A 25529-nucleotide genomic window follows, 5' to 3' on the forward strand; every position below is an offset into this window, starting at 1 on the left:
TCTCAAGTGAAGTTCAAACAGAAAACCAAACTCATTGCCATTGAGTCAATTCCAACTCATAGGGATCCTATAGGACAGCGTAGAACTACCCCTTAGAGTTTCCAAGGCTGTAATCATTATGGACACAGACTACCCCATCTTTCCCATGGAGGAGCTGTGGGGTGTGAACCGCTGACCTTTCAGTTGGCTTCCAAGTGCTTAACCACTACTTCACACAGAATTAACTTCAGGTGGAAGCTGGAAGTTACTCTGAGCATTCTGAGAATTCTAGGACTTCATTAGCATTTCTGACACCAAAATGGCCCATCCTGTCCTCCAAAGCCTAGCCTGTCTTCATACTCTGGCCTTTCAGACTTCTTGTTATAAGTATTAAGAATTAGGAGGCTGGAGTTTAAGAATTAGTTGGATTGGTTCAGCAGCCATCAGAGGTTTTGCAGTCCCTGCTTTACTTCTCTGGATTTTGTCTGATCTGGCTCTGCCCTAGGCCTAGGAAAGGGTGGTTTTACATAGTGACTGCATGAGGCCTCTAAGCATACTAAAAAAATCTAAGAACAAGAAGAGCTTAAGAAGACCTGTTTTACTCAGATTTATTGTACTTTCTGTTCTCTCCCACTGAGTTTTCTATTTCCTAAATGAAAGAAATTCACTTTGATTCTATAAGCAAAGTAAGTCATCTATGGTGGCACCAAGATACTAATTTTTTTTAAAATGCTTGAACAGATGGGCTTCCCAACACCATGTCCTGCAGCCTGGAAGAGGAAGAGGAACTAGAGGGTGGAGGGTCAGCAGAATTCACGTTCTTCTCAGAAGATCTTGTGGCGGAGCAGCTGACCTATATGGATGCAGTATGTACTCTCTCTCTAACTCATACATACTTCCATTTACATTGTAGGGGAATGATGGTGCTAGTGTCCCAGGGAGGGCGGTGGGGTCATGTGGTTTGCTTTAGGTATTTTGGAATCCTTGAGAGAGGCTTTGCCTGTAAATGCAGACTTCAGATGTGACTTGAATCAATCGTCTGAATAATTCAGGCCTAAGCTCTTCTTGCAGTTCTAGGTGATGGTGCTTTTTACTTAGAGCTCAAGACACAGGGGGAAACAAGAATTCTAATCTTAGTGAAACAAAATCTACCCTGCTCCATGGGTATTTCTCTCCCTTTAAGCTCATAAATATTTCAAGATCTCCACTATTTATTTGGAGGACTGTCAAGAGGTCAGAGTATAAGTTAGGATAAAATAAATTCACCGAATCCACATGGGGCTGTATCTGGCAGTTCTTTCCACGTGGGCTTCCTCTGCTTTTGAGTTTGAGTACTTTTTCAGCAGGACATATTTGATTATGCCAGTTAGATTTCCTAGCTCAGTGTTAGTTGGTAAATACCAGTTAAAGAAAAGACAACTATTACGAATTATCACAATGGTTTTAGCTCTTTTGCACCTACCACTTTTGAGAAAGAAGCATAGAAAGTGGCAGTTTCCATCTATTGAATATGCAAATGCGATATTAGAAGTAAATCAGATAGTCTATCTGATGTCAATTCTAGTGTTCTCTCTTTTAAACAAACCCCTGCATAACTTATATTGAATTTCTGCACCAATCAGCAACTGATTTGCTCAGAGATTTTTTGTTACAGTTTTTCTGCAGTTGTAGCTTAAAAAGAAAATGGAAACTTTCATTGGTTCTTATTTCTAGGAAAAGCCAGGAAACCAGACTTTAAACTCTTCTTTCTTCCTCTTACAATGTGATACTGAATAGTTTTTCCATTTGTATACTCCATATTTCCTTCATTTTGAATAACGTGAGATTGTGCCATGATGCCTGTTGCATGTTCTGCCATCTGTGGGTCAGTTTTCAGGTGGTCATGGAGCACCTCCATGCATTATAGATGATTCATGACCAATAGTGCCAGAACACATCATGGATATGATTTTGATTTCAAATCATTGATAAGTAGTATAGACTTTACCTGGTTGTCATTTTGACAGAAAAGTCAAAATGTTTTAGGTCATTTGAATTTCTTTTGGTCATTGTGTTCCATTTGCTCCATTGAATAGATTTGAAAAGAATATGTGGGCTTTTCTGGTCAGTTAATACATTAATTATTTACTTTTGTCTATTGAAATTTACACTATGAGGCAAACAACGTTGAAAAGAGTTATTTCTCTGTTCACCAAATAACAGTTTATAGGTAGCCTAGATAATGAGCTTTGCCATGTGAAGTATCTGTGCTGTCCTTACATTTAATTCTTCTTTTATTCTAGCAACTATTCAAGAAAGTAGTGCCTCACCACTGCTTGGGTTGCATCTGGTCTCGAAGGGATAAGAAGGAAAACAAACATTTGGCTCCTACAATCCGGGCTACCATCTCTCAATTTAATACCCTCACCAAGTGTGTTGTCAGCACCATTCTGGGGGGCAAAGAACTCAAAACGCAGCAGCGAGCCAAAATCATCGAGAAGTGGATTAACATTGCTCATGTAATTGTCTTTTTAAAATATTCTTCAGGCTTAGTAGATATTGGAGAGAACTCTAACATTCTGTTTCAGTGGTTTAACTATTTGGTTGAAAGGTAGTCTGCACTTGAGAGTTCATTGGGTTTGTTGTTTCAAAATGAGGAGAAAAGTTGCCTTTTTTTTTGTTTTTTGTTTTAACTTGGTGGCTTGTTTATGCCCCCCGCCCCCATGCCCTTTAAAAAAAAAAATTGGTCCCTGCTTACTTGTTTCTGTTTATGGACCCCGCACTGTTGCTTATCCTGGGTGAGACATTCTGTCTGTTTTTTCTTTTGTATTTACCACAGAGTGAGTATCAGTCTCTGCCCCATGTTCAGGAAATATAAAGGGAGGGTCTGTGTGTCAAACATTGTTCTTCAACCCAGAATTATTAGCTATGTCCTTTTCGAGTACCTGGAAGCAGGAGAGCTGGTACATTCTCAGTATCTTGAATCTCTTTTCTAAAGGACTGAGAAGCTTATACCCATCTTTCATTAAACTTGGGTCTGTAGGCCTGAGACCTGAAGTTGGAGAGGAGAAGTATAGTCCTAGGCCTGAATTACATTCTGCTGAGTCTAGACTCTTGGATTTGATCCGCATATACCAAATGACCTTCACTAAACAGCATCTTATTTCATGATTGAAGACATTTGAACAGTATATAGTTACGTGGTCAGCAAATATTTTGTGAGCTCCTGAGGTGCATATGCTACAACATTATGTACTTTGGGGACATTCCTATGACAACACACAATTGATTGGTCCTGCAGAAGCTTGTGGTCAAACATTTTTGTATATGAAAAAATAAAAAAGCAAGAAACAGTGTTGTATGCAACTTACATTTCTCCTAGTCCACATTGAGCTTATTTCTCAACAAGAAAGAGCTACTAAAGAAGTATGATACAGCATAGTATGATATAGCATGGAATCCCTGTGTCTTCTTAGAATGATAAGACAGTATTTTTTTGCTATCTATGCTATAGCATTTATTTCTCAAAAGAAAATGCTCTACCTACTGCTAATCCATTCAACTGATTATAAAGTCTATAGAAAGAATATAGTATGTATATGGCTCAATGTGTTTTGGTCCAAATTAAACATAAATTGTGCATTTATGTAATAATAAGAAATACAGATTGAATAATTTGAAGCATATTCCAAATCCCATAGTATGTGCTAAAAGCTGCAGATCCTTAATTTTTTTTTTTTTTAATAATTGATTTTTAACTTTTGTGATTTGGGTAAAATTTTACAGAGCAGGTTCATTTCCCATTCAATAGTTCATATACATTTTGTTTCCTGACATTGATTACAGTCTCCACAATGTAACAGCTCTCTTCCTACTTCTTCTCTGTGGTTACATTTTCCCTGTGGCCTTCTGTCCTATGCACTCTTGCCTCCCCAACTTTCTCCCTGTGCAAATGCTGCCCTTCTGATCTTCCATGGTTGATTTTTCTAAGGAGTGCACCTCTCTGGAGTAGTTGTTGGGCTCTTAGGCCTATCTACTATTTGGCTTAAAGTTAAGTCACAGGATTAAGCTCAGTTCCAGGCCTGAAAGGGGACTAGAGGCCATAGTCTCAGAATTTTCACCGATCTCTATCTCTAACCGATAATCCGGGTCTTTTTCACGTTTTTGAATTTTGTTCCACGTTTTTCTTCCTCTCTATCCAGTATCTCCAATTTTGATCCCTTTCCAAGTGGTTGGCATTGGTAGCTGGGCACCATTTGTTCTTTTGGTCTCAGAGTTGTAAGGCTGAAGTTCCCATGGACCACTAGTCCCTTGGACTAATTGTTCCCATGGGTCTTTGATTTTCTTCACTTTCATTTGCTCTGGATGAAGAGAGACCAATAGTTGCATCTTAGATGCACTTGCAAGCTTTTAAGAACCCAGTCACTACTCACCAAAGTAGAATGCAGAACAATGCTTTTGTGTGCTATGCTGTGCCAGTTGAGCTGGATGTTCCCCACAACCGTCATCCTGAGCCTGCAGGCCTAGCAACTCACTTCCTCAAGGTGCTTGGATGTGGCTAAGAGGCTGTCTTAACTTTGCCTCCTGGAGCTCTGGTAGCATAGTGGCTAAGGCACTTGACTGCTAACCAGAAGGCTGACGGTTCAAACCCACCAGCCACTCCTCAGAAGGAAGATGGGGCAGTCTACTTCCATAGTGATACTGCCTTGGAAACCCAAGGAGGGGTCGCTGTGAGTTGGGTCCTACTCGATGGCACATAACAACAATAATAGCTCATGTGAATAAGTATGTGGAAATATTGTCTGCCAAACTTACACATGGTTATGGGTATATTCCCGTTGCCTACTCATACCTATCACGTATGCGGAAGTGAACAGATACTTCTCTTGGTGATGGTGCTTTTTACTGTTGAGTATGTTGTCTTTGAAATTTTGCAGGATAAGTTACTAAAATAATGAAACTCATAGGTGGTTTCCTAGATGACTTATTTTACTTTTTCTACATTAATCATAGCCAATTTCTCTTGAGGGCTGTTTGAAAAAAGGTAACAATTTTATACACACAAAAGATTTCTGACTTAATATGACTAAGTTTTCTTGGACTGGCCTTAATACTACTTTTCTATGTTTGCATCACATGCCCTGGAAGATACTTCCTTTTCCGGAAGTGAGGCCAGATACCTTTAAACCCTTAGCTTCAACCTCTTTTGAATAATGTGTTCCATATGTTTATTACAATTTGCATGAAGTATTTGTGCCTGAGTTCCTTTATTGCAAACTTCTCGATTTTTAGAATATAGCTTTTAGTCTCTGAACCCTTGTTGAACCATGTACTCATAGGCTTGGTGTCCAGACTGACTGTAATTCAGAATTCTTTGCCTCCCCACCCCCTTTCTTTTTAAATAAGAACAAGGGGAGGGAGGACACTGAGGCATTTTTTAAAAAGGCAGGCATGACTTTTATAAAGTAAAGAAAGTATTTGGAGGTTGGTTTGTTTGGCACAGTTTTAGCCATGCTAAGTTAGAGAATGCTGTTCTTCCTCCAAACTCAGGGTTTGCATTACTTCATGAAATGATCCTCTAGGCAATGTGTATTTATGCTTAGCCACTCTGGGGCCCCTTGTCCCAGATGTTCTGCACAAAGCCAAATACTTGCTCACACAGTGCACTTGCTTATAAACACTAGATATGTTGCACTCCTGTGTGCCCATATATGTGTCATCTCCTTTGACATAAGGCATGATTCACTCTTCCCATGTTACCACCTGCCCATTCCCAGAAAGTAATGGGACCCTCACCCTGTTTTGCTGTCCCTCTCATTCACTCAGTAGGACTTTGATGCCCAAGGACACTGACTGCTGGTGCTATAGGCTCCACATTGCAGCTTAAGTTTTGGGAGCAGAGAACATTTCTCTACCCAGAATGTGACATCCACAATGTTTCCTCTTCTCTTTCTAGTTAGTTTTAAAACACCACCAAAATGAATTTTGTTTTTAAAACCCAAGTTATTTTGGAAGGATTGAAGTACCAAGGTGTTTCTGAATGTTTATGGTTGTGGGACAAGCTAATTTGAAGCAAAATGAATGTGTATAAAAATACTCTGTCTTGGCTAAAAGCATAAAAGCCAAGGTTCAGTTTGTGGTGAGCTTTTATTGCCAAATTATATACACCTCTTTGGACAAGGGATTGGTCATGAGATGTTCAATATCATCTGACCTCAGAGTGACTGTTGCCCTGTTCACTTTGTGGACCTAAGGGATATAGTGATCTTTCATGTGTATTTTTAGGGCCTCTGTGTGCTTTCAGCAGAAGAAAGTTTGCTTTCTCTAGCAGGGCTGTGCAGACTCACCTCCATTAGTGTTTTTGCTAGGCAAGCTGGAAACTATAAAAATGTAACAACAACGCAAAAAAATATATTAAAGGGAGAAAAACAAGCATAGAGTGCCAAAATCTATAAAATGCTTCAGTGACTGGGGTGGGAGTAAGGAGCCATTTTTTGATGTTCAGTATTTATACAGCTGCCTATTTAGTGGTAAGAATTCATAGCAGCTGTGATACCTCTAAAACAGGAAACCAACTTACTGTAATATTGATATTTAAATGTGTTTTATGTTTTAATCACTCCTCCTACAGGAATGTAGAATCCTGAAGAATTTCTCCTCTTTGAGAGCCATCGTTTCGGCACTGCAGTCTAATTCCATCTATCGACTGAAAAAGACTTGGGCTGCAGTCCCTAAGTAAGTTCCCAGGTGTCTGCTCTGTGTATCTTTGGCTGGGTGCTGAGTTGCTGCATAAATGCTATGGGTCCTCATCTTCAAAGCTCATATTGTATAACTAGAGAAACAGTATGATCCAGACAGGATGTATTTTATATTTAATGAGTAAAATTAGTGAGTTTTGAGGCCAGGCTGCTGCAGAAATCAAGCTCATTCTCAAAATGTGTTGATAGGTAAAGATTTTTGGCTTTTGGGACGATTTTAAGGATGTGCTTATTACCTAGATTTTGAGGGTTAAAGGTTGTGGAGTGATTGGAGTTACAGGGATATAGCCATAACTTCTTGTTATTGTTCAGCCTGATTCCAAAGCCCTGAGCTATTTCAGTATGTGGAGGATAATGCATGCAGACAGAACATTAGTTCTCACTGTTCACTCAGAAACCATTTAGTTAATTTCTGCTTCAGTATATTAATCACCATCATAGCGATGTAAAAACCTCTTTAGGTGCTCTTTCCCAGGTACCTAGCAGACATGATTTAGCTGGCCACATTTGATGCTGTTTTTCATGTTTCTTGGTGTAATCTTGGAAACAATTACCGATTACCGATTTAATTTCCTTATTATTTCACTATGGCCAGATTCCTGTTGGCTAAGAGCATAAAACCTCTTTTGCAGAATTTCTAGAATTTAATTTGTGGATCAAAGAACTTTTTGCAAACAAGGGAACAGTGAGTGAGTGGGATAGTCTTGGTGCCATATCAGTGCAGATTTAAAAGCCTAGAGATTGGAGTGTGGTTATCAACTTGGCCAGCTACATTCAATAACTTTACCTAGCTTTGAACTAGTCAGGAAGTCAGGATGTATCAGGGAAGGATATGTAAACTGTTTCTAGTCTGTGCTGTCCGCCGTATAGTCAATTTTTGTCAGGAGAGAGGCCAGCTGGCTCCCTACATAAGGCTGCCCAGGTAGAATTGGTGGGTTAATCCTCAGAGTGGAAGGTTAGGTACACAGTTTCATCAACTCACCAGAGCTGATTAAACCCCAAGGGCCTGACAGTGTCCAAACTTATGAGAGACCAAGATTGGTAGACCTGAGCAAAGTCTGTTTGGGGGACGTCAAATCATTTACTAGGGAATTCTTTGATGTGTATGGAATCTGAAAAAGTTGAGGTGGCTGATCTTAACACCTGGTGTTACGGAGCTGTAAGATCTGGATGTAGCACAGTCTCTTGAGTTCAGAAATTTGTGCTCTGGTTACAGCATTGTTACCCAGCAGTAGAAAAACTGGCACATATGCTTTCCAAAGTCCAATACCATTTTCTTGATTACCACTCTTTTTTTGCAGACTCTTGTCTCTCTGCACTAGCTTGAATACTCAGGGTGACCATGTGTGTGAAAGAGAGATTCTCCTATATGCATGTATCTTATGAAAGATGTGGGTTAATTGCAGTGAAACCTGTGAGAGCAGGAACTCCACAGAACTGCCTTTTTTTTCAGGGTCTTGCAAGTTTGCCACTTTTGATGGGGTACATCATTAATTAATTCTCATTAATTCTCTGCCTTCAGAGTAGTTTACTCAATGACCTAAGAGGACTGTGCAGAGAAAAGTATAAGGCTCATGGAGATGTAGTGTACTTGAAAGGGACAAGGGCAGAGTAGGTACTTTCCATGTGTGATCCTGCTTACATTCATAGCAATGCTATGAGGTTAGAAACCCACTGCCATTCAGGTGATTCTGTCTATAGCAACCATATAGGACAGAGTAGAACTGCCCCATAAGGTTTCCAAGGCTGTAAATTTTTACAGAAGCAGACTGCCTCATTTTTCTCCCATGGAGCTGCTGGTAGGTTCAAACCACCAGCCTTTTGGTTAGCAGCCAAATGCTCTAAACACTGAGCCACCAGCATATTTCCATTGTACAAATAAAAAAACTGAAACTCAAGAAAATTAAGGAGCTTGTGCAAGATCACTTGAGAAGTAAGTGGCAGAGCTGGAATTTGAATACCAGCCTCTCTGATCCCAGTGCTCTGCTGGGTACCCCACTCCACTCTGACTCTGAGAATGAGAACACTGGGCTGCAGTTCAGGAAGTTTGGGTTCATACCTGGAACTCTTAGCAGTTACTAGTGGACACTTGGCAGAAGCCCTGGCCCTGGCATCTTTGTTTCTAAAATGAAGGGTCTGGCCAAGATGACCTCTTAGGTCCCATCAGACTTTGTCTGTGTTGTTAAAATTGATATTTAAAAAAATTACTGAAGAGGACATGTCCCAGTTGTACATTTAAATGTCCCAACCTAACTATTTTATGATAATAATATGAATGGTTAAAAAATATCCCTCTCTACCCACGCAGGTGGCTATATCTACCTTTAAAAAAAAAGCCACCTTGCATGAACAAGATCATTGACATCATCAGTGCTCTTAGTATCCATTGGTCCTGAGATCAGTAGACTAACTAACTCATTATTTGTTAATATTTTTTCAATTCTCTCTTTAAGGGACCGAATGCTGATGTTTGAAGAACTTTCAGATATCTTCTCAGACCATAATAACCATTTGACCAGCCGGGAACTACTGATGAAGGTGAGGCTTTTGATGAGGGCACTTGCTTGTTGCTGTTGTTGGGTGCAATTGAGTTAATTTGCACTCATAGTTTACCCCATTTGACAGTAGAACTGCCCCATAGGGTTTTCTAGGCTATAATCTTTATGGAAGCAGATTCACCAGGTCTTTCTCCTGCAGTCCCACTGTGTGGGTTTAAACCACCAGCCTTTCAGTTAGCAGCCAAGTGCTTAACCATGGTCCCCAGGAGCACTATTAATAGCTCTGGAATACATTCAAAGGAAGAGTAGCTGAAATGCTCCTTAAATTTCTTTAGTCTCCAAAGAAAACCTAAGTTGAATAGAAGGCAGGACTTCTGTTTATTTATGCAGAATCTAAGAAGCTTGGGATCCAGAAAATTCAAAGTCCAGTTGGGCTTTTTCCTTCTACTCTCCTTAGTGTCACTATTATGCAAGCAGATTGTGAAACTTGTCACGTATGTACTTCTTTAACAAGTTACTCTGCAAATACCAAGTGCTGGCACTTGCTGATGGGCAAGAGGCCCTGGAATAGTCCTTCTCAGCAAAATGTCTCCTAGAATGACAGAGCCCAAGCCTGCAATTCCATAGCCTCTATTTGGACTAAGTTGTACAGTCTCTCAGTCAGCAGTATTTCTTGAACAGTAGATGAGTGCTGACTTCTCACCTGCCTGCTAGGTAAAGGTATAGCTTGGTTCATTGTATTTCTCCAGACATTTGTTGAATGCCTAATGTTTGTAAAGCATTGCCTTGACCTCTAGGAATATAAAGATGACTATACATACCCTACCTTCTATGGGTCACCTTTTAGTTGATAGAGCTAGATGCCAAGCAGTGTCAGATAAAGGTAACAAATAAAGGTTGTGAGTAGAACAACAACTACTAGAAGAGGAGCTAAAGTCAGACACTTTATTCATAGCCTTTCTATAAAGTAGATTTTTAGTATCCTCATTTTGCAGATAGACAATACTGGGATAGAAAAGTAGCATACCCTCAGTCACTTGCCCAATTGGTGGTGAAGATAAAATGTTAATTTCACCTGGTGACACTCTAAAACCTGTGCATCCAAACCAATCCAAACTCATTGCCATCAAGTTGATGCTGACTTATAGTGACCCTCGTTGAGTTTCCGAGGCAGTAAATCTTTACAGAAGTAGTTTTCCTTGTCTTTCTTGCATGGACTGGCTGGTGGGTTTGAACTACCAACATTCTGGCTAGCAGTCAAATGCTACAGCACCAGAGGTCACATAAGCACAAAGCTATTTCTTCTGATGATTTGGGAGTAGGGGACAAGGTGGATCAGGTAAAACTTCTTGTTGCTGATAGGTGCTCTTGAGTCAGTTTTGACTTATAGTGACCCTGTCTACAGCAGAATGAAACACTGCCCAGCCAGTGTCATCTTCACAATCACTGCCATGCTTGAGCCCATCATCACAGCCACTGTTAGTCCATGTTGTTGAGAGCCTTCTCCTTTTTCTCTGACACTCTCCTTTACCCAGCATGATATCCTTCTCCAGTAACTGGTCCCTTCTGACAAAATGACCAAATTATGAGAGACAAAGTCTGGCAATTATTGCTTCTAAGGAGCATTCTGGCTGTACTTCCTCCAACATAGATTTGTTCATTCTTTTAGCAGTCCATGGTACATTCCATATTCTTTGCCAACACCACAATTAAAATGGATCAATTTTGTGGTCTTCTAAAGACCAGGACTCATATGCAGGACTTATGAATATGAACCTGTTGAAAAGACTATGACTTGAGTCAGACACCTTAGTTGTCAACGTGATATCTTTGTTCTTAAACACTTTAAAGAGGTCTTTTGTAGCAGATTTGTCCAATTTGATACATATTTTGATTTCTTGACTGCTGTTTCCATGGACATTGATTGTGATTCATTTATCATGATATTCCTTATTGGTCCAGTTGTGAGAAGTTTTGTTTTCTTTATGTTGAGGTATAACCCATACTGACAGCTATAGTCTTTGATCTTCATCAGTGCTTCAAGTCCTCTTCATTTTCAGCAAGCGAGATTGTGTTGTCTGCATATTACAGGTTATTAATGAATCTTCCTCCAATCCTGATGCTGGTTTTCTTCATATAGTCCAGCTTCACAGATTATTGTCTCAACATACATATTAAATAAGTATGGGGAAAGGATACAGCCCTGATGCACACCTTTTCTGATTTTAAATCATGCAGTGTCCCCTTGTACTCTTGAACGAATGCCTCTTGGTGTTTGTACAGGTTCCTCATGAGCACAATTATTTGTTCTGGTATTCCCATTCTTTGCAGTGTTAGCCATAATTTGACATTTGACACGGTTGAATGCCTTTGCATAGTCAATAAAACACAGGTAGAAAAGCTTGTTAGAGAAGGTAATCAATAATCTATTCAGAGATTAATTGAGGATTCATTCTGTTCTAAATTTGGAGGTTCAACCATATAAAAGACAGTCCCTGATCTCATAGGGGTTGGAGGAGGTAGAAAAATAGACAATTCCAAAATAGTATGGTAAGTACTACCATTAAAGGAAGCCCTGAACTGTGCAATTAAAAGATATGATTCTTATCCTTAGTTTTCTGTTCTGTAAATTGGAGATAATAGTAGTATTTGGTCTACTGACTTCATAGAATTATTTTGAAGATTGACTAAGGTAAAATATTTGAAAGCACTGTTTTTAAAATTATTATCTTATTTTTAGTATGTGGAAAGCTATGTTGTTGTTGTTGTTATGTGTTGTTGTTGTTATGTGTTTCAGTCAGCCCTGAAAGTATGCATGTCTTAGTTCTCTAATGCTACTATAACAGAAATACCAAAAGCGGATGGCTTTACCAAATTTATATTCTTGCAGTTTAGGAAGATAGAAGCCTGAATTTAGAGTGCTGGTTCTAGAGGAAACTTTCTCTCATTTTTGGATCTGGGAGAAAGTCTTTATCTCTTTTCAACATCTGTGGGCCTGGGGTCTCTTGGAGATCTACATATATCTTGGCATCAGTCTTCCCCTGGGTCTTGGAGGTTCTCAGAGGATTGACCCTGGATCCAAAGGATGAACTTTGCTCCCAGCTTTTCTTTCTTCATGGTTCTGAGTTTCTTCTCTCTCTGCTGGCTTTTCTCTCCTGTAAAATAAAAGGTGATGCAGGCCAATTCCTGGGGAAACTCTCCTTACATCCAGTCAGGGCTGTGGTCTGAGTAAGAGTGTTGCATCCTACCCTAATCCTGCCTCGTTAAATAACAAACATAACCTAATCCTTATTAATATAATCTAATCCTGCTTCATTAACACATAGAGGTCAGGGTTTACAATATATCACAAATGGAGGATAATTATATCATATCACATCATAGGGGATGATTATATCCATACATAATTGCCAGATTACATCATTACATAACTGCCAAACTGCTTTGAATTACGACCTAACCAAGTTGACATATATTTTGAGGGGACACAGTTCAATCCAGGACAATGTATGACAAATGCAAATAAATAAAATATAAGCTACATAGGTGAAAATAGTGAGGACATTTAGGGTGGGGATAAACAAACAAGTGGAACAGGGATTACTAAAAAAAGCATCCAGTTGACAACCCTTAGATTAGTCGTCCTACAAGGGCACAGCTGTAGGGTCTTCGTGACTGCTCTTTTCCTAAGTTCTTCTGATCCTTCATGTGTCAGTGTAGATACCCTGGAAACCTTCTTTGACTCTCCCAAGGCTTATTAGATGCCTTCCTTATTAAAGCCCATCATTCCTTTGTCCTGGTACTTGTTCTTGATCCCTTGGAATTGGCCTGCATACTTAGTGTGTCAGTGTACTTTCCTGTAAGCCTCTTGAGGTCAGTACTGGGTATATCTTTTTCACTCTTGTATCCTTAATCTCTAACACAATATCTAGCATGTAGTTGTTGCTGTTAGGTACCATCGAGTCAGCTGTGACTCTTAGCAACCTGTGTACAACAGAACAAAACACTGCTGGGTCCTATGCCATCCTCACAATGGTTGCTGCACTTGAGCTCATCATTGTAGCCACTGTGTCAATCCATGTCACTGAGGGTCTTTCCTTTTTTCACTGATCCCCTACTTTACCAAGGATGATACTCTTCTCCAGGGACTAGTCATGTAACTGTTGTTGTTGTTGTTGTTGTTGTTATTTGCCGTTGAGTCGGCCCCGACTCATAGCGACCCCTAGTGTTCAAAAAATATTGTTTAACAACATCAACTGATAGACCATGTGATCTTAACAACTTGCTCACTCTTAGCCCTTCTTGGTGGAGATGATAGGAGCAGTGCAGTTTATGCTGATGTCTGACTTTGGACTTGGCCTACCTGATGAACTGCACATTAAACAATGTTTGCTGAGGTCTTGTTCTCTTGGTTCCCATCCCCCTGGATCTGTAGACTTTAAATGGAAACACTTCTGACTGGGAGGAAATGGCTTAGTGGTCTCACTGTCAGTAATATGAAGCTAGACTAACTGGAGCCGCACATTCAAATCCCAACAGCCCTGAGTCATCCTTTCAAAGCAGATAAATTGAATACTGTGCGGCTTGCTGCCTGGGGCGGGGTCTTTGCCTGAAACCTTAGAAGCAAAGCTGTATCGAGATATTAAAGATCCCATAAACTTTTCTTAAACACAAAAGTCTGCCCCAGTACTCTAAGTTAAATTTCTTATATACAGTTCAAGATTCAAAGAAATGAAGAACTTGGCTATGAATGAACAGAGTCTGTGCATTATTATTCATGACAGTGGAGTGTTTGGGGCCGTCTATGTGTATATGTATGTCCCTTTCTAAGCATCTTTGTTGATCATTCTTCATACGAAGTGTAGAATTCTGGATGTTAATTTTCTGCAGTTGTTGAAAATGAAATCAAGACATGTAGGTTCTCAAAAGAATCACTAAGAAAAACTGCCAGCTTCTGTTTCTGATATGGATTTGTACTGATTTCTTGTTGGATACCTTAGTCTTAAATGAACTGCCCTTAGTGTTTACTTCTAGGTTGATGTAATGTGCCATTCTATCATACATGTTGCCCAGGCAACACAATAATTAGCAAAAATCTGTGGTTTTCCTTATAATTGTTGGAAAAAAGGGTTTCTATTTTTTCTTCCCAAAGACGAAACCTGTTATTTCTTCATGATTTCTGAAACTTACATAATTCTGAGCAGGTAAATCATACAGCCCCCACATTTTAAAATAGCAGGAAAGCAGACCACCATAAAATCTTTTGGTTGTTGGGACCATTGGTGAGAATTATCCTCGGTTGGATTAATATAAACAATTGCTAGGAAGGCCCAGAAATTTGGCTGTGGTGGAGATGTGTGTTCAGTGGGGCTCCCAAACACACTAAAGTCAATGTTGGAGCTAACTAGTCAGATGCCAGGGGAGTCATTTAATGCAAGAGACTGCTAAGACTATGAATAACAATAGCCATTAGTTTCTGAGCTATAATTGAACAAACATTGAGAAGGATCTAATGCCTGTGTAGCATCCAAGAAGAAGAGGCCCCTCTGAGGCCCAGGAACAGGATGAATGAGGACAGCGAGACTCTCCTAACTATGGAGATAGAGGGTGACACTCAGGTGAGAAGTTTAATTTAAAGTTGTTGTTATGTGCCATTGAGTCGGACCCAACTCATAGTGACCCCTCCTGGGGTTTCTGAGGCGGTATCACTATGGAAGTAGATTGCCCCATCTTCCTTCCGAGGAGTGGCTGCTTAAAACTGGGGGAGAGGAAAGGAGAGGTGAGGGAGGGATTTGGAATTCATCCAGACACAGACAATGATTGGATTGATGTCATGGGATTGGATAATATTTCTAAAGACAAGAGAAGAGAGAGAACAGGAAGATGACTGTGGCAGAAAGCAGAGGAATCACTCAGATAGTGTGAACATGAGCAGCAAAGGAGGCAGGAGGAGAGAACCACAGGGATGCAGTCACAAAAACCTATGAAAATGTCAAGAAGTTTTAAGGGATTGATATTGTGAGATATTGCAGAGCAGAGGATTTCAGATTGAGGAAAGAAAAATCTGAAACCATAGGGTATGACAAATAAGTGGATCTTCAGTTGATACCTTGTTAGAAAGAACTGGCCCTACTCTCTTTAGTGCACCAGAAAGGGATGGAATCATATTCTTAGGAAATCATGAAGTCATGAAATTAACTCTTTTAGCACTCCATCTCCAGTCTTCATCTCTGTTACCAATGAAGAGGTTGTCCTTTGTGCTCTGTTAAGATCCTCTTGTCTCTATTTTTCTGTAATTATTGTGAGCCTTTAGTGTAGTGCCTAAGGCACTTGACTGCTAACCAGAAGGCTAGCGGTTCGAACCCACCAGCCACTTCTCGGAAGGAAGACTGGGCAATCTACTTCCGTAGTAATACTGCCTCAGAAACCCAAGGAGCGGTCGCTGTGAGTTGAATTGACTTGATGGCAGTGAGTTTAGTTTGTTTTTTGTTAGACTTTTGAGAAATTCTTACTAAGAATTTCATTTTAGGATATAGACAGTAATCTTCATACATTACAACCTCTGCAAATGAGTAAGAGACTTGAAGGAAGCCAGAGGACCTACAAACTGGGAAGAGATTGCCGTTCTCATTCAAGTCAGAAAGCATTGATGTCTAACTCCAAGCAACTTCTCAAGAATTTGGGAAGGGCTCACAACCACCTAGGGCAGGAAATGGCACATCTTAGGCCACTTTCATTCATCCTCAGAGAAAATTAGAAGAAGAAGATCATCAATGGTAGCTCTCTTTATTACGTTTTTATTGAGGAGAATTAAAATAGATAATGAGCCACTGTAGAATCTGACCCCAGTGGAATGATGGACTATGTTGATGCTTCCTCCCATCACCAAGGCCAAGGCACCGGAAAAAAGAAACCTTGTTAGTTGTTCAGTAGTGCAAGGGTACATGCTAGCATAACGTGATAAATCCAGGGAAAACTGACTAAGGAAAAACCAATGTAGATGAGGCATCAGAGGTTAAACCCTACTGAATTGTGAAATTTGCCTTCCATTCATACAGTTCCTGGAAAATGAGAACTTAGCTAGACTCTGAAACCACAAAACCGAAAACAGTTTATGTTCAGTCAGCAAACTCAAGATTAGTCATTGTGTAGAAGAGTTTGTTGTTACAACAGATAGAAGGGAGGAAAGAAAGGGCAGCCATCTGTCCTCAGGCACCAGGAGGAAGGATTGATTTGTCAGAGTTCCAAATCTGAGAGGCCACTTGGGAGCATTGGTTGGGGGTGAAAGGGAAAGAGGAAATGATCGAAGCTTCTGGCTTTCATGGATTTGTTTTGTACATGATACTGGACTTCCTCAGAAACTTGCAGGACAAAAGTTTCTTTTAGCCAAGAAAGAGTCACTCTCTTTCACAGAGAGCTGGCACATCCATTTCAGGCCAAGATCAAGAAATCACAAAATATATGGAGGATGGTATCCTTGTTTCTAGGTCATTGATGAATTTGGGATTGTAAAAGTTATACCACCAGATCCGGGAGTGGCCTGCTTTGTATTGATGATTGATTTTGTAACTAAATCAAGGACTCTTCTTATAAATCCTGGGGAAAACTAGGATAATCTAAGACCACCTGGCCTAATTACAAATAGACCACTTGTAACAAGCCGGTCAACATTTGCGTAATCACATTAATAGAGCCCAGAGAGTCTGTTGGAGACCTCCTTTTTTTTTTTTTTCTTTTTACAAAACCAGTTTTATTGAGGTCTGATTGACATACAAATACGTTGCATATACTTAAAGTGTACAGACTGAAAAATTTTAATCTGTCAAACTATCACCATAATCAAGATACTGAACATGTCGATCATGCCCAAACATTTACCTAGTGCCTAATTGTAATCTCCCCTTTATCCCTGCCCCCCCAGCTACTGACCCCATCCCAGGCAACCACTACTGATCTGCTTTCTGTCTAGATTAGTTTGTATTTTCAAGCATTTTGTATAAACGTAATTGTACAATATGTGTGTATTTTGGTCTGGCTTCTTTGGCTTAGCATAATTGTGTTGTTCTGTGTATAAGTAGTATATCCTTTTTTTTTTTTTTTGACATGACATTCAGACACTTGTGCTTCACTTCTCTGTAGTATCTACCTCCATCACTCTTCTCTTTTGTGTGCTTCTGTTTCTTAGGAAGGAACATCAAAATTTGCAAACCTGGACAGCAGTGTGAAAGAAAACCAGAAGCGTACTCAGAGGCGGCTTCAGCTCCAGAAAGACATGGTATGTACAGCTATCCTTCCCTGAGAGCCCACCGGAGAGCAGCCCAGCTCGGGAGGCTGGGCACCCACCCGGCACCAGCACCTTCAGTCAGCAGGGGCTTCATGTTTTCAAAAAGCCTCTCCCATTCTTTACTTCATTTGTTCTCAGCATCCCTGGGAGGTCAGAAGGAAAGATGTGATTATCCCTGTTTGACCTAGTAGGACATAAATATTGAGAATTGCAAATTATATTGCTTTCTGGGTATTTTTTCCTGGAGGCAGGGCTAGAACTGTAGTGGATAGACTTCTGTCCCGTTTGTCATTGTCTCCTGTCCACCCCTGCAGTTACAAGCTGCTGCCACCTTGGCCTTGAGCCCTCCTGGACTTTTAGTTCACTGACAGAGCAGACAAAGGCCTTAGTGCAGTCACCTTTGGGTATGTAGTGGCTCAAGACCTGGTTGCCAAGGATTTGGTTTTGGTTTTCAGATTTTTTTCTTTGTTCTGAACCCTTCAGTTATTTTCCAGCTCTTCTATCCAAACTCAAGGACTAACCAAGTCTGTTTCATTTTTTTAGTACTCCATGGAGCACAAGGAACCCTAAACATGCTTCCTCCTTAACACTGAAAAAATGAAAGCCAGTTATCATCTCTAGCTTTATTTTAAACTTTCCGAGCTTTTAGCACAGTAGGGGGGGACCAGAGGGAGGAAATTAAGAGTCAGTCAGTCTGAAGCCTAAACATTCTCATCCCAGCTTGCTGATTTGAGGAGGATTTTCTCCTGCTTTGGAAAGCTGGGCATGAAGCAGAAACCTTGTTTTCAAATGATAGGACTCTTTTGTGGCATAAAGCCTGTAAAACATTTACATTGTTTCAAACTTCTTGGCTTGTTCAAAGATAAGTTAGAAGTGGCTGTTACCAAAAAAAAAAAAAAAAAGATTATTTTACTTCAGGATGAGACCTTGTACACATAATGGGGAAGGACAAACTGCAGCTGACAGTGAGTTCCTGAAGGACAGACCCTGCCTTAGTGTGAACCTCATGGAGTATTTCTGGCTGTGGAAACAGCCAACCTCATGTCAAGCAGCTGGCTTTGCCCTGGGTGAGACTTTGCTTTCCTGCTGTAATTTCATAAGTGCCTTGATGGAATTTAGAAGGTGCCCATGAAAACCTCTTTTTATTTTCCCTTCGAAATGGTTAGTGATTTAGTGGCCTTATGGAGAATAGCATTGAGTTCAAAGGAAATTTGGTGAAATGAATATAGTGTATACTTACAGTCGTAGGTTTCCAAGGTACTTTTTTTTTTTTTTTTTTAGTGAACTTTGTATTTTGGAAAAATTTAGAGTTATAGAAAAGTTACAGAGACAGTCCATAGAGTTTTTGTAAATTCCTCACCCTTTTGCCCGTTGTTAACATCTTACATAATAACTGTGGCACATCTGTCAGTGCCAAGAAACTGACACTGGTGTAATAGCATAAACTAAAATGCAGACTTTATTTGGATTTCACCAGTTTTCCATTAGTATCCTCTTTCTGTTCAGGATCCAATCCAGTGTACCACACTGCCTTTAGCTCTCTCCCCAGAGGCCTAGCATGTTGCTGTTCTTTTTTTTTTTTTAATAAATTTGACATTTTTGAGGCGTCCTGGCTAGGTATCATGTAGAAGATCTCTTACTCTGGATTTGTCTCTTGTTTTTCTAAATATTAGACTTGGGTTATGAGTTTTGGGGAAGAATATCAGAGGTGAAGTGCGCTTCTCTTCACATCACAATAGGGCGGGCATGAGATCATCCTAGCCATCTGGTGTCAGTGGTGTCACTAGTGATATTAACCTTCACCACTTGGTCAAGGTAGAGTTTGCCAGTTTTTCCACTTTTAAGTTACTGTATTTCCCTTTGCCTCCTCTGTTCTCTGGAAGTGAGTCATTAAGTCTAGCCCGAAGAACCATTGTAATAGTGGCTCCTCATACTCTTGTGCTTCATGCTTCTCTTTGGTCATGTGGAAGCCCACTCCTGGACATACAGTGAGATCGTCACTATCCAGGGCCACTCTGAACCACCAAGAGTGTCCACACCTCCTACAGAACAGGTGTCCCTCCTGACCCTGAACCTAAGCAAAGTATAAACCCAATTGTGAACACACTTGAACATACTTGTAAGATCTCCTGGCTTTGAGACTTGGTTTTCATGACTTTGAAAATTATGCATTTGATGATTGAGTTCTTACCTTATCTGTGTATGAGTTTTGAAATTTTCATTCAAGGAGGTTAGCACTAATGGCTTTAAGTTAGGCCTTGAATAGCCTGTAATTATTCTCCAAACTTTGTCAAGGCTTACATGGTCATTTAAAGATTACTGCTTCCATCTGCAAATGGGCAGGTTGCTAAGTTTAGCCCAGAATAGGCTTTGCTGCAGTGTGGAGTTTCCTGAGACCCTTAAACTTTTTAATAACAATAAAGATAGTTTTGTTCTGATTGCTCTTCAGGGTGTGATGCAGGGAACTGTGCCCTACCTGGGGACCTTCCTGACTGACCTGACCATGCTTGATACTGCTCTTCAGGACTACATTGAGGTGAGCTCTGTGCAGGTATCCTTTTTATTTAAAACCCATATGAAAAATTGTTTTATTAGTATCTATAGAGTGCCCACTATGTACACTGTTTTGTGCTAAATTCTTTGAGGAATGTAAAGGTGAGTAACACCAGAAGTGGCTCAAAATCCAGTGGAGGTATATATTAAAGCAGGCAGTGACAGAGAGCAAAATGCAAACCAAAATGCAGTGAGAAAATAGAGGAGGGATAAAATGGGATAATAAGACCTTCAGCAAGATGGATCAACACAGTAGCTGCAACAGTGGGCTCAAATATCATAACGACTTGTGAAGATGGTGCAAGACCAGGCAACATTATGTTCTGTTGCACATGGGGTTGCTATGAGTTGGAACCGACTTGACAGTATCTAATAAGAACAAATATTTAAATGTGTGTTGAAAAGATTCAAAGGAAAATGAGTGAGCATAATCCATATGAGGGTGTAGGATGAAAAAGCCTAATGCAGGAATGGGTTTGAGCAAGACCTTGATGTTGAGTAGGTCTTTAGCAGGTAGAGTTGAGGGGATAATGTGCTTTTAACATTATAACTGGTAAGGTGGGGACTCAAGTCACATTTATGGATTGTCTTTGGTCAAGCATCCTTTTTTTTTAAATTATCATTACCTGTTCTGGGGCTATTTTTCTCTTTTGGTCTGTTTGTTTTCCATGGAATGGGATAAGAGGTGAGACCCCATGAAGCAAGCTAATTGTTATTAGCAGTTATAAAATATTAAGTAGAGAAGAAACTAGGAATTTTAAATGACAGTTAAGGTTTGCTTTTATATTAAAGTTCATCCACCTCCCTGGCTATCACATGCAATCAACTTGCTTTCACTGAATCATAATTAGAAGTAGCAGTTTGTTAGCATATACTGTCCTACAAGTTTATCATTAGTGTTGTGGACGTGCTCATTCATTTTGTGTTTCCTGCATTCTACATCTGTCACATCCTCTGTATCTCAGGAAACACCTGTGAGTGATGGGGAATTTTTTTGGAAGTGACCAGTGGTTTAGAAGCTAAATTCAGCCTACTGAGAACAGGAGGTGGGAAGATTGAGAATTGAAACTTAACTTCTCATTATGATACATCGAAGTGACTTCTCTTTTGATAAACCATTGACTCTTTGGTTTCCAGGGACCTCTGGTAGCATAGTGGCTAAGGCACTTGACTGCTAACCAGAAGGCTGGCAGTTCAAACCCACCACCACTCCTCGGAAGGAAGATGGGGCAATCTACTTCTGTAGTGATACTGCCTCGGAAACCCAAGGAGGGGTTGCTATGAGTCAGGTCTGACTCGATGGCACATAACAACAACAACATTTGGTTTCCAGTATGAGTCAATGACCATCTGTTTTTGTTGCCTTGGGTCAAGGGAGAAAGTGCAATGGAATATTTGCTTGAGCTTTCTCCTTTACTGGCTTGTATTGAATGCTGATATGTAACTTTTTTTTATCGTTACTATTGCAGTTGGTTTCGGATATTTTAAGACAAAGTTATCTGCCTCTCCTGCCCTATTATATAAAGAATGTCTATTTTTCTTGAAGCAAAAGATGGTTTTCTCTTCCTCCGTAATTATAGATTCATTAATGATTGTGACTTTATCATCCCTTTGATCTATTTTAATGTGACCTAGAACAACATAGAGCTGTGTTTCAAAGTAGCTTTGTTAGTCACTGTTTTTTTCCTTTTCAGGGTGGGCTGATAAACTTTGAGAAAAGGAGAAGGGTAAGTAGAGGCCTTGGCTGTGGTTTTCCATTTTACTTTATCTGGGAATGAAAAAAGTGAAGAAAGTGGGGATTTAAGTGTTCTTGTAGAGAAAGAAAAACAATTTAGCATTTATTAACTATTTATCATATGCCACTGTACTTGGCATGTGGCTATATAATATCCCCTAAGAATGTCTGAAGGTAGGTTTTATCACCCTCAATTCAAAAGTAAGGAAGTCAAGGCTCAGAGATTACATAATTTGACCAAGTTTCCTGAGAGCAGAGGTCTAAATCCAGTTCTGCCTTGCTCCAAAGCCCACAATTCTTCCTTACTGCTTCTCATCTCCTCCTTTACAATTAGTTGCAACAATAACAGGTTCACTTTATTAAGGAGAACAGGCTTTCATTAATAGCAAGGGCTATAGAAGAGTAAATAAAGATGATTAAGTCTTGGGGGCTACTTGAGAAAAGAAAGGAAGTTATTTTCATTGCTAAAGCAAATAAAACGAAACAAAATTTAAAAAAACCTGTTGCCATTGAGTCAATTCTGACTGGTGGTGACCTCATAGGATAGAGTAGAACTTCCCCAAAGGGTTTCCTAGGCTATAATCTTTACAGAAGCAGACTGCCACATCTTTTTCCTGTGGAGTGGCTGGTGGGTTTGAACTGCTGACCTGTAGGTTATCAGACAAGTGCTCAACCATTGTACCACTGAGGCTCTGCAAAAACGGTAAGGAGGCCACATGTTCTGACCTCCTCTAACCCCACAAGAGGAAGACAGAATCGCCATCAGTAGACAAAGGCCTATTACTGCAAGGTCAGACTTGCTGCCTTCCTCTAGCCCTCTCACCAACTGTTCCTCCCAAAGCACTCACCACCTCTCTCCTGGGTTTGATAATTCACTATAGTGGCCACACAGAACTCACAGATTATGGGGTTTATTAGGGAAGCACCAGGCTACAATTCAAGTTCAGGAAAAATGCTCAGTCTCTCTCCCAGCCCACAGTCTCTCTCCTAACAATCTTTCTCCCAATAGTACGTGTCCTCGGTGTCTCACTCAGCAGTGCATGTCTCTTGCGTCTCTTTCCCAGCAGCGTGTGTCTCTTTCAGGAGCACATGTCTCTTTCAGGAGCACATGTCTCTTTCAGGAGCATGTCTTCCTCAACCAGCAGTCAGAGAGAGACTTCTTCTGCCTCTAGGAGGCCTCCTTTTGATCCTGGCAGAGTGGCCAAACTAGCCAATCATAACATCAGAATTCTAAGCACCTGGAGAGAGCAGGAACCTCCCAGACCATTGCTTTGTGTTGTGCCCAACAGAAATACGCCAGGTGGATAACTTTTACAATCAGGAGCACCTCAGTTGCTCACAGCAAACTCTACCACAGAGTTTACAAAGACTTATGGCTGGAAAAGCCACACTAAGTAATTTACTATACCTCAGGCTCCTTTCTTCACTGTTACAAGTGGGTTATTATTTATTTATTTTTCCTTTTCTATCAGCATAGGAAGTGGTGTTAAATATCTTTTTGAATTTCTCTATGAATAGTAGAAAAGTTCTGAACTCTGTTAAAAAAGAAAAAAAGATAGAGCTTTGAAGATTTGGTATGGTTTTGTGTTAAAATGGTATATTTAAATAGATATATAGAAGATTTAAAGAGAAGTGAGTGACAAAAATAATAATTTCACTGCCTAGTTCTCTCATTGTTCTTTAGTCATTCATGCATTTAACGAGTATTGGTTGCATAACTGACACGGGTCAGATACTATGATAGGTTTTGACATTGCAACAGAGAAAATCAGAGCTCCTTGCTCTCATAAAATTCACAATCCAGAAAGGAGATAGACCAAAAAAAAAAAAAAAAAGGCAATTATAATATATCCTGATAAGGGCTTATGAGCAGAAGTAGTGAGTATTATATGAGAATGTTAGGAAGGCATCTTTCTCTAATTTATAGGGTCAAATTTCCAGGAGGAAATTACATTGAAGTTAAAGGGCCGGTAGGGGTTAACCAGACATAGATCATACAGACAGGGTACTAACCTGGACAGACGTAAGTCATCTGGCCCCGGTAGAGTATGCTTTCTTTACCATGTTGATAAACATTCTTTGACGGTACTGAGACCAAGAGCTGAAGTCACTGAATGGGAACTTGAGACCCAAGGAATCTGTTCTTATGTTTCTTTTGTCATGTTATGTAAGGATTCAAAAAACTCAGTTATAACCTCCATGGTTACCCATCTTTGTCCTTTAACTTTAGAATGATCCTAGATGGTAATCTCTTTCGTTTTAAGACTAGAATCTTAAACATTTGGAAAGTTTGAGTATGAAACCTAAAGCTAAAAACTGTACTGACATAAAACAAACTTTATTGAAGCATCTAAAACAGTCTAAGTAATTTTGATATAATTACATATTTGCTTCTCTTGTGAGCTTTAAAAGATTTAGTTAAATGATTTACTGGAGCAGTAAAACCCCAAGGATCTAGGAGATTTAAACATTCAAATTTATGAGCCCCTAGATCATTTAGATACTCAAGCCTACCAAAACTTACTTACTGAGGGTAAGGGTTGAAAAAGATGGTGGGGATGCTGGGGAGCTCCATTACTTAAAACATTTTTTTCTTTATCTTTTAGGAAATAGATATACAAATTTTTCGTAACTTTTAGGAAATACTCAACCTCAAAAAATAACATTTCTATCCTAAAAATGAAAATGGAAAAAAAGAAAAAGGAAGTCATGATCTGTTAGTGATTTGTATAAATTGTTTCTGAAGAAGAAAGGAGGATCGGCAGTTACTTGAGTGCAGGAAGACTTTAGAGATTCAGAATTGGGATTTTTCAGTTATTCATGTATATTATCTGTAAGGAAGCAGTGCTTCAAAGTCATCCTCAATGGTTTACTCCATCGTTTATCCTACTGTAGCCTATTTTCCTGTTGAAAAGATATATATTTGTTTGGCCTTATTTTTCACTCCTTCTTTTTGATGTTCTATCTGCTTCAGGAATTTGAAGTGATTGCCCAGATAAAGCTATTACAGTCTGCCTGCAACAGCTATTGTATGACCCCAGACCAAAAGTTCATCCAGTGGTTCCAGAGGCAGCAGCTTCTAACAGAGGAGGAGAGGTAGGCCAACATATTGCCCATCAGGGGGAACTGAGGTGTTGGCGAGAAGAGTACTGCGTCCAGTTCCTTATTTGGTCGTTTACTCAACAGCTACAGTAAAACCTGTGAAAGCCAGAACCTATGTATGGTGGAAACCTGTCAGAGAAGGAAAATGTATTTTCCCCTAAAACAAGCTATAGGAAAGTGGTAAGACTGCACCCGGTCAGAGGTGAAAAACATGAGACCCAGAAAAACAAGGCACTCCCATCGAGTTCTGACTCTCACAGGTTTCACTGTATGTGGTGAACAGCTACTAGGTTCTGCACCCTCCATTTCCAGAGCAGCAGAAAGAGCTGAACTGATGGCACTGAAGTTCTGCTTTCAGATTCTCGCCCTGCCATTTATTTATCTTTGTTAATAGATAGCAGCCTAAAGATGCTCGAACAATCCCTTATTCTTTCCATTCATTGGGATTCTCATCTGTAAATATTTGCTTGTGACAGTTAAGTGAAATAATACTTGGAAAAACACTGTTAAAATTTGTATCCTCATTATCCTACTCATCATTATCGCCTCCACCTCCATCACTATGTTTGTTGCAGTTGTTCATTGCAGTTGTTCACATTGCCTAGTCTAATGGCCAGTTTTTAGGAACTTATCTCTTGTAT

At 39.9% G+C, this 25529-nt stretch overlaps 1 protein-coding gene across 1 annotated transcript in view; it reads left to right on the plus strand.

Annotated features, from left to right (window-relative positions):
- The window catches only part of RGL1 (ral guanine nucleotide dissociation stimulator like 1), a 289687-nt gene that overhangs the window by 230220 nt on the left and 33938 nt on the right, over positions 1-25529 (plus strand). Inside the window, exons 6-13 of the mRNA XM_007937674.1 lie at positions 721-845; positions 2262-2477; positions 6590-6693; positions 9170-9254; positions 17400-17489; positions 19948-20034; positions 21746-21778; positions 24761-24882. Coding sequence (XP_007935865.1) covers positions 721-845; positions 2262-2477; positions 6590-6693; positions 9170-9254; positions 17400-17489; positions 19948-20034; positions 21746-21778; positions 24761-24882 — 862 coding nt within the window. The remainder of the gene's footprint in view (positions 1-720; positions 846-2261; positions 2478-6589; positions 6694-9169; positions 9255-17399; positions 17490-19947; positions 20035-21745; positions 21779-24760; positions 24883-25529) is intronic.

Source organism: Orycteropus afer, unplaced genomic scaffold, assembly GCF_000298275.1.
Source record: "Orycteropus afer afer isolate SDZICR_OR568_19922 unplaced genomic scaffold, OryAfe1.0 scaffold00043, whole genome shotgun sequence".
Classification (NCBI taxonomy): Eukaryota; Metazoa; Chordata; class Mammalia; order Tubulidentata; family Orycteropodidae; genus Orycteropus; species Orycteropus afer.